Below are 9,476 nucleotides of genomic sequence, written 5' to 3'. Positions count from 1 at the left end.
AGAGGACTTAAATAGAAGAGATAAAGCATTTACTTATTTATTTTACCTTTATATTTGGTTCCTTGTGATATTTTATATTTGTAACTTAAAATATTATTTTGCAATTTTTATTTAAATATTTTATTTTATCTATTTATGTTTCTATGTACTTTCTGTTATTGTCAAATTCAAAAAACAAGTCGTGCTTTTGGTCGTAGACTTTGTGTTTTCATCTCAATAGTCATTTGATGACAAAAAAAAGAATAGCAGAGGTTGCTAACGTTAGCCTGAGTCTGAAGTCACCTGAAGCGACAGATGGTTTGTTACACAGAAACATCTGAGAAGTCATCCAGGGAAACTGTTTGGAAAAGGGCGGCACCATCTATCACCATCTATCACTGTCTTACCTTGTGAGGCAGCTGGATTGGCAAGATCACATGAGAATCCTCATTGGACACTGATTGGTCTGAGACACCAGCCTGACAAGACGGATTCTCATGTGATCTCACAAATCCAGCTGCCTCACCAGGTGAAGTCTGAAGAGCAGCTGAGAGGAAATAACGAGCTGTGGTCTCTGTGAAGGTTAACAACTGATATTCTTAGTTTGATTACATGTGGTTGGTTATTTGTGACTAAAAGGTCAAAGTTCATGACTGGAGTCAGTGTTCGTGTTCACTGATTGAAGCTGAAGTTGTTTCTCTGACATTATAGTGAGAAGAGGAAAAACTTTTTTTTAGATGTTCTTTAATTGTTCAGCAGAGTCAGATCAATATTACAGAGAGAGGAAGAAAATCATTTCATCAATATTCACTTTGACTTCAGTTAATCTGTTGAAGCATTAATAGAACTGTGAGTGTCTGTGGACCAATCAGAGCCATTCTGAGTGCTGCTAGGCAACAGGACACGAGCTAGGGGTGATGCCCAACAGGGAGTGAGCAGATCTAAGGTCCAGCGCGACGTTCAGGTGAGACTTGATAAGCTGCACGTTCCTCAGACAACCTCTGAACCGAGAGCTGATAGACAGGCAGTTCTGCTTCACCCCAACTGCAGAGAGACAGACAGGTTAATCAATCATGTGTTTCTTTGATCTTTCTGTGTGAGCATTCGATCAATGTTTGATGAACGGTTCAGAGTTGAGAGGCGGGGCTCACCTGGGAATCCTCCCAAGTAGACGGGATTGTTGGTCTCAGCAGAGGTGGATTGTGGGTAGGGGTTGAGGGTCGTGAAGCTCCGCCCGTCTACACTCAGACTCAGAGTGTGTTTGGTCTTCCTCGCCAGCAAGTGGTGCCACTGTCCATCACACAGTATCTGACCAATGGAACGCACCGACACTCGCCCCGCCCCATTATTCACGTTAAACACCATCTGAGGAAGAACACAGGTAAACCAGGGAGAACACAGGTCAACCAGGAAGAACACAGGTAAACCAGGGAGAACACAGGTCAACCAGGAAGAACACAGGTAAACCAGGAAGAACACAGGTAAACCAGGAAGAACACAGGTAAACCAGGAAGAACACAGGTAAACCAGGAGGAACACAGGTCAACCAGGAAGAACACAGGAAAACCAGTAAGAACACAGGTAAACCGGGAAGAACACAGGTAAACCAGGAAGAACACAGGAAAACCAGTAAGAACACAGGTAAACCAGGAAGAACACAGGTAAACCAGGAGGAACACAGGTCAACCAGGAAGAACACAGGTCAACCAGGAAGAACACAGGTCAACCAGGAAGAACACAGGTAAACCAGGAAGAACACAGGTCAACCAGGAGGAACACAGGTCAACCAGGAAGAACACAGGTCAACCAGGAAGAACACAGGTAAACCAGGAAGAACACAGGTAAACCAGGAGGAACACAGGTCAACCAGGAGGAACACAGGTCAACCAGGAGGAACACAGGTAAACCAGGAAGAACACAGGTCAACCAGGAAGAACACAGGTCAACCAGGAGGAACACAGGTAAACCAGGAAGAACACAGGTCAACCAGGAGGAACACAGGTAAACCAGGAGGAACACAGGTCAACCAGGAGGAACACAGGTAAACCAGGTAAAAATTAGTAAACATGTAAATGAGGAAACAAGTGAATGCGTAAATAATTAAATATTTAAATGTGTAAACAGATACACACACACACATACCTGTCCGTTAATCATCTCCAGTCCGATGGCGTCGACCTTTGCGCTGCTGATTCCCAAGAACACTCCCTCTGATTGACTCGTCCGAAACTCCAAAGACACCGACACATCGGAGCCGACCTTGTATCCATCACGCACTGAACACGCACACACACACACACAAACAGGCACATTAAATCACAATGACTCAGATTAAATCAGATCAATCACATTAACGTTCTTCATGTTGGACTCACTGATTTCGGCAAATCCACTGCCGTTAAAGTAACTTCCTGTCTGGTCCTTGGTGAAACAGGAAGTGACATCATGCTGCGACGCCGGCTTGGACAGGTCCAACATGGCACCATTCAGGCTGACAGAGCGAAGACAACCTGGAAGACTGCTGCTGGCCTGAGAGACAGACAGGTGGACAGACAGGGAGATAGGGTTAGTCTCATGTTTTCAGTAAATATCAGGGCTGTTTGTCAGTAAAACTAACTGTGAAATAACACCTGCAGTTCAGACCTCACTTGTCTGTCTAGACACACCTGTCTGTTTTGTCTAACTTTGCTTTTTATTGGCTGATTTACACATCGTCATGGAGATGCAGTACCACTAATGTCCACTAGATGCTGCAGCACCAGTTTCCAAGCTACCAGTTCAAACCTCATCTCCAGTTTCCCAGGTACCAGTCCAAACCTCACCTCCTGTTTCCCAGGTACCAGTTCAAACCTCATCTCTAGTTTCCCAGGTACCAGTCCAAACCTCACCTCCCGTTTCCCAGGTACCAGTTCAAACCTCATCTCCAGTTTCCCAGGTACCAGTCCAAACCTCACCTCCCATTTCCCAGGTATAAGTTCAAACCTCATCTCCAGTTTCCCAGGTACCAGTCCAAACCTCACCTCCAGTTTCCCAGGTACCAGTCCAACCCTCACCTCCAGTTTCCCAGGTACCAGTCCAACCCTCACCTCCAGTTTCCCAGGTACCAGTCCAACCCTCACCTCCAGTTTCCCAGGTACCAGTCCAGGCTACTTCTGAACTGGGTCTGGACTGGGTCAGGGTCTCCCTGCCTACTCTGCTGCTCGTAACAACATGTGATGTGAATCAATCCTTTCATTTCAGTTTAATCACCGCAGTCAGTTAATTCAGTGAACAAGCGCAGAGCTTTGACACGTGCACAGGTGCGTGTGTGTGTGTGTGTGTGTGTGTGTGTGTCATACGTTGATCCTCCTGGTAGAGTGTGTGTGTGGCAGTCCTCCCAGGTACAGTCTGTTGTTCACGTCCAGCTGGTTTCCTTTAACTGACACAGAGTCTGGACTCAAGCCATCAACTGACACCGACACTGACCGCCGACTGACCTCTGCACTCACCTGAGAGAGACAGACAGGCAGGCAGACAGGCAGACAGGCAGGCAGACAGGCAGGCAGACAGGCAGACAGAGACAGAGACAGAGACAGACAGACAGATTTGTGTTGTTACAGAAGCGGGCGCAACAGAGAGTAGACAGGAAGTGATGTCAGAACTTCACCTTTATTTCAGGTGAATTAGTGATGTTGCCTTTCCTGTGTGTATTTGATGTGTGCATGACTCACTGTGTGCCACTCTCCATCGTTAATGACAACAGATGAAGTGACTGAGGCGGGGCCTTTCCCCAGGTCAGCTGACATCAACAGCCTCCCCGCCGCCAGCCGCAGGATGGCGTGATCCATCTGGTTGGAGTCAGAGAGGAGGAGGAGAAGACCGTCCTGAGCCCGGCTTCGAACCGACAACCTGAGGGAGACACTGAGACAACACAACACGGTAGAATCAGAACTGTATGACACAGATGCCCCTCCCCCTGTTGTCATGGATACTCACCTCTTACGGACAGTGTTGGGGCTGATGATGAAAGTCATGTGACTGTGTCTGGACGAACCAAACTGAGCTGCTGATGGGAGGAAGCTTGGTTCCGCGTCTGAGGCACACTGCAGCACACATAAATAAATAACCAATAATTAATTAACAACATTAATAACCAATAATCAAACACCAATAAACAATGTATAATCAATAAGGCATAAATGTATTGGTTACCGTCAGAGCTCCAGGTGTCAGGGCACTCAGGTGAGTGGGCGGGGCTAAAGGTAGGTGGGCAGGGTCAGGAGTGGGCTCTACATCCTGGTCATCAGGCAGAACCGCCCCCCCGACTCTCTCTTCTAATAGGCAGCTGTCGAGCTCCACCCCTTCGTACCGCACTGCTCCTGATAGGTCAATGAGCCTGGAGGGAGCCGCCAATCAAAACAATGAACAAATCAGGGAGACAGAAACAATGAAACAACCTGTGTATGTTTGTGTGTGTGTGAGACTTACGCTCCGCCCACCGCCAGGTGCTGGATGCAGCCTCTGAACCACCTGGACACGTCCTGCAATCTGATTGGCAGACGAGACTCCTCACCTGAAGGCAGCCCACCAATGAAAAAGGAGGCTGGAGAGAGACGGGAGAGTCCGCCTGGCAACAGAGAGACGGACTTCAGGTGTTCCTCGTCGACCTGGACATACAGAGACCTGAGAGACAGAGAACATCAATCGATGTTTTTCAGTCAGGGGAGGCATGTTCAGGTGAGACAGGTCTCTGTTTCCATGGTGACACATACTTCTTGTTGATGGTGATGATGACGGAGTGTTTCGTTCCATCAGCGAAGGATCCACCATCGGGTTTCACCACTACCACCCGCCGTGTGGCCCCGTTCACTTCTCCAAGCTCCGCCTCCAATGAACCGGACGCCAGGTGCACAGACAGGAAGTGCTGCACACGCACACACACGCACGCACACACACACACACACACACACACACACACACACACACACACACACACACACAAACACACACACGCACACACACACACACACATAACATACACTGTGGTTACAATGACAGTAATACTTTCTCATTCATTTCTATGTGCACACGCTGAGCAGCTGATCTACAGGTGAATCACTAACAGCTGATCCACAGGTGTATCATGTGACGTCTCTCTGGTCTCACCTGACGCTGTGTGCGGTCGTCACTGAAGGCAGCCAGCAGGACTCCTGATTGGTTGTTGGAAGAGAAGGAGAACAAAAGCTCCGCCTCCTGGCCAAGCGAGCGTGGAGCAATCTGAACAAAGCCGCCACCCAACACTGAGACGCTCCGCACCGCCTGATCAGGAAATCAATACAGGTTATTGATCATTGAGATGTTTCAGTGTGTTATATATAATTTACATAAGTATATATACTGTATGTATATATTTGTGTACCTCGAGTACACAGCCCTTCCTGACTCCATATGCATCTCTCAGCAGGTCAAAGTTCGACCGCGCGATCTCCACGTTCTTTATGCAGCCAACGTACGACCTCGAGATGACTTGTCGCCTAGCAACCAGACAGACAGGTAGGGACAGAGAGCATTAACATGTAACCCTCCTGTGACATCATCTTCACCTGGTGACATCAACACACTCACCTGATTGGTCGGGAGGCAGGGAGTCCTCCGATGTAGATGGGGTCAAGGTCAGAGCGGTTCAGGTCAGAGGCTGTTCCTGGTGACTCCGCCTCCAACACCTCCTTGTCTGACGATTGGTCGGCTGCCATGACGGACAAGTAGCCTGGACACACCCATAAGCAGCATCAGTATTATGTAGTAATATGTAGCAGTAGTACAAATAAGTAGCAGTATTACTAATATGTAGCAGTATTACTAATATGTAGCATTAGTACTAATATGTAGCAGTATTACTAATAAGTAGCAGTTTTACTAATATGTAGCACTAGTACTAATAAGTACCAGTAGTACTAATATGTAGCAGTAGTACTAATATGTAGCAGTATTACTAATATGTAGCATTAGTACTAATATGTAGCATTAGTACTAATATGTAGCAGTATTACTAATATGTAGCATTAGTACTAATATGTAGCAGTATTACTAATAAGTAGCAGTTTTACTAATATGTAGCACTTGTACTAATAAGTACCAGTAGTACTAATATGTAGCAGTAGTACTAATATGTAGCAGTAGTACTAATAAGTAGCAGTAGTACTAATATGTAGCAGTATTACTAATATGTAGCATTAGTACTAATATGTAGCAGTATTACTAATATGTAGCAGTTTTACTAATATGTAGCACTAGTACTAATAAGTACCAGTAGTACTAATATGTAGCAGTAGTACTAATATGTAGCAGTAGTACTAATATGTAGCAGTATTACTAATAAGTAGCAGTTTTACTAATATGTAGCACTAGTACTAATAAGTACCAGTAGTACTAATATGTAGCAGTAGTACTAATATGTAGCAGTAGTACTAATAAGTAGCAGTAGTACTAATATGAAGCACTAGTACTAAAAAGTAGCATTAGTACTAATATGTAGCACTAGTACTAATAAGTAGCAGTAGTACTAATATGTAGCATTAGTACTAATAAGTAGCATTAGTACTAATATGTAGCACTAGTACTAATAAGTAGCAGTAGTACTAATATGTAGCACTAGTACTAATATGTAGCACTAGTACTAATAAGTAGCATTAGTACTAATAAGTAGCAGTAGTACTAATATGTAGCAGTAGTACTAATAAGTAGCAGTAGTACTAATATGTAGCACTAGTACTAATAAGTAGCATTAGTACTAATATGTAGCACTAGTACTAATATGTAGCAGTAGTACTAATATGTAGCAGTAGTAATAATATGTAGCAGTAGTACTAATAAGTAGCAGTAGTACTAATAAGTAGCAGTAGTACCTTTGCGTTTGTTTCTCTGCAGTGTGATCTTGTACCAGACTCCTGTGTTGTACTTTCTGTTGGAGGTCAGGATCAGGGGACCTGAGCCGAGGTCAAAGGTCAGACGGACTCGACCCCCCACCAGCTCTATGGACAGGAAGTCTCTCTGCAGAAGACAGGAAGAGAGCCAACGTCTGAGTCTCCTTCACAATAAGAGTCTCAACAACAACAGCAAGAGAGCCAACATCTGAGTCTGCTTCACAATAAGTGCGGTACCGTGTTGTTGGAGGCCAAGTACAACAGTAATCCGCCCGGCGACAGCGTTTTAAACAGCAGCACGACAGAGGTGGAGGTCGCTCGCAGAGACTTCTGGACCAATGAGAAGCCAGAACCATCAAAATGGAAGGACGTCTCCTCCGCCTGGGGACTGAGAGAGAGACAGGTAGAGAGACAGACAGATAGAGACAGACAGGTAGAGACAGACAGACAGGTAGAGACAGACCGACAGATAGAGACAGACAGACAGACAGACAGGTAGAGACAGACAGACAGACAGACAGGTAGAGACAGACAGACAGATAGAGACAGACAGACAGACAGACAGGTAGAGACAGACAGACAGGTAGAGAGACAGACAGACAGGTAGAGAGACAGACAGGTAGAGACAGACAGACAGGTAGAGAGAAAGACAGACAGGTATAGACAGAAAGGTAGAGACAGACAGACAGGTAGAGAGAAAGACAGACAGGTATAGACAGAAAGGTAGAGACAGACAGACAGGTAGAGAGAAAGACAGACAGGTATAGACAGAAAGGTAGAGACAGACAGACAGATAGAGACAGACAGACAGACAGACAGGTAGAGACAGACAGACAGACAGACAGGTAGAGACAGACAGACAGGTAGAGACAGACCGACAGATAGAGACAGACAGACAGACAGACAGGTAGAGACAGACAGACAGACAGACAGATAGAGACAGACAGACAGATAGAGACAGACAGACAGACAGACAGGTAGAGACAGACAGACAGGTAGAGAGACAGACAGACAGGTAGAGAGACAGACAGGTAGAGACAGACAGACAGGTAGAGAGAAAGACAGACAGGTATAGACAGAAAGGTAGAGACAGACAGACAGGTAGAGAGAAAGACAGACAGGTATAGACAGAAAGGTAGAGACAGACAGACAGGTAGAGAGAAAGACAGACAGGTAGAGAGAAAGACAGACAGGTATAGACAGACAGGTAGAGAGAAAGACAGACAGGTAGAGAGACAGACAGATAGAGACAGACAGACAGACAGACAGGTAGAGACAGACAGACAGATAGAGAGACGGACAGTAAGACCTCTAGACTTAATTTTTTTTAAATGCAATTCAGAACTTTCTTTAGAAAGCTGTAGTTTTAACCTCCAGGCTGAACTACAAAACACACACCTGTATGTTAGTCCACCTGTATGTTAGTCCACCTGTATGTTAGTCCACCTGTAGGTTAGTCCATCTGTGTGTTAGTCCACCTGTATGTTAGTCCACCTGTATGTTAGTCCATCTGTATGTTAATCCACCTGTATGTTAGTCCACCTGTATGTTAGTCCACCTGTATGTTAATCCACCTGTATGTTAGTCCACCTGTATGTTAGTCCATCTGTAGGTTGGTCCATCTGCAGGTTAGTCCATCTGTAGGTTAGTCCATCTGTATGTTAATCCACCTGTATGTTAGTCCACCTGTGTGTTAGTCCACCTGTATGTTAGTCCATCTGTGTGTTAGTCCACCTGTATGTTAGTCCATCTGTATGTTAGTCCATCTGTGTGTTAGTCCATTTGTGTGTTAGTCCACCTGTATGTTAGTCCACCTGTATGTTAGTCCATCTGTGTGTTAGTCCATTTGTGTGTTAGTCCATCTGTATGTTAGTCCACTTGTATGTTAGTCCATCTGTAGGTTAAACCATCTGTGTGTTAGTCCACCTGTATGTTAGTCCATCTGTGTGTTAGTCCACCTGTATGTTAGTCCATCTGTATGTTAGTCCATCTGTGTGTTAGTCCATCTGTGTGTTAGTCCACCTGTATGTTAGTCCACCTGTGTGTTAGTCCACCTGTAGGTTAGTCCACCTGTATGTTAGTCCACCTGTATGTTAGTCCACCTGTGTGTTAGTCCATCTGTAGGTTGGTCCATCTGCAGGTTAGTCCACCTGTATGTTAGTCCACCTGTATGTTAGTCCATCTGTATGTTAGTCCACCTGTATGTTAGTCCACCTGTGTGTTAGTCCATCTGTATGTTAGTCCACTTGTATGTTAGTCCATCTGTGTGTTAGTCCATCTGTATGTTAGTCCACTTGTATGTTAGTCCACCTGTATGTTAGTCCACCTGTATGTTAGTCCATCTGTATGTTAGTCCACCTGTATGTTGGTCCACCTGTATGTTAGTCCATCTGTATGTTAGTCCATCTGTGGGTTAGTCCACCTGTAAGTTGGTCCATCTGTGTGTTAGTCCATCTGTATGTTAGTCCATCTGTGTGTTAGTCCATCTGTGTGTTAGTCCACCTGTGTGTTAGTCCACCTGTGTGTTAGTCCACCTGTGTTAGTCCACCTGTAGGTTAGTCCACCTGTGTTAGTCCACCTGTATGTTAATCCACC

The 9,476-nt window shown here is 45.3% G+C and overlaps 1 protein-coding gene across 1 annotated transcript in view; it reads right to left on the bottom strand.

The window, feature by feature from the left end:
- Window positions 1-727: 727 nt before the first annotated feature.
- lama1 (laminin, alpha 1) overlaps window positions 728-9,476 on the bottom strand; it is a 54,447-nt gene continuing 45,698 nt past the window's right edge. The window contains exons 50-64 of the mRNA XM_044340243.1: window positions 7,119-7,269; window positions 6,864-7,008; window positions 5,584-5,725; window positions 5,378-5,492; window positions 5,125-5,277; window positions 4,731-4,882; window positions 4,447-4,641; window positions 4,171-4,354; window positions 3,955-4,061; window positions 3,690-3,879; window positions 3,318-3,467; window positions 2,355-2,508; window positions 2,122-2,255; window positions 1,131-1,344; window positions 728-1,023 (exon numbers count right to left, since the gene is read on the bottom strand). Coding sequence (XP_044196178.1) covers window positions 869-1,023; window positions 1,131-1,344; window positions 2,122-2,255; window positions 2,355-2,508; window positions 3,318-3,467; window positions 3,690-3,879; window positions 3,955-4,061; window positions 4,171-4,354; window positions 4,447-4,641; window positions 4,731-4,882; window positions 5,125-5,277; window positions 5,378-5,492; window positions 5,584-5,725; window positions 6,864-7,008; window positions 7,119-7,269 — 2,341 coding nt within the window. The 3' untranslated portion in view covers window positions 728-868. The remainder of the gene's footprint in view (window positions 1,024-1,130; window positions 1,345-2,121; window positions 2,256-2,354; window positions 2,509-3,317; window positions 3,468-3,689; window positions 3,880-3,954; window positions 4,062-4,170; window positions 4,355-4,446; window positions 4,642-4,730; window positions 4,883-5,124; window positions 5,278-5,377; window positions 5,493-5,583; window positions 5,726-6,863; window positions 7,009-7,118; window positions 7,270-9,476) is intronic.

Source organism: Thunnus albacares, chromosome 21 (genome assembly GCF_914725855.1).
Source record: "Thunnus albacares chromosome 21, fThuAlb1.1, whole genome shotgun sequence".
Classification (NCBI taxonomy): domain Eukaryota; kingdom Metazoa; phylum Chordata; class Actinopteri; order Scombriformes; family Scombridae; genus Thunnus; species Thunnus albacares.
The sequence above is the reverse complement of the archived record's forward strand: the minus strand, read 5'-3'. Positions and strand labels throughout refer to the sequence as shown.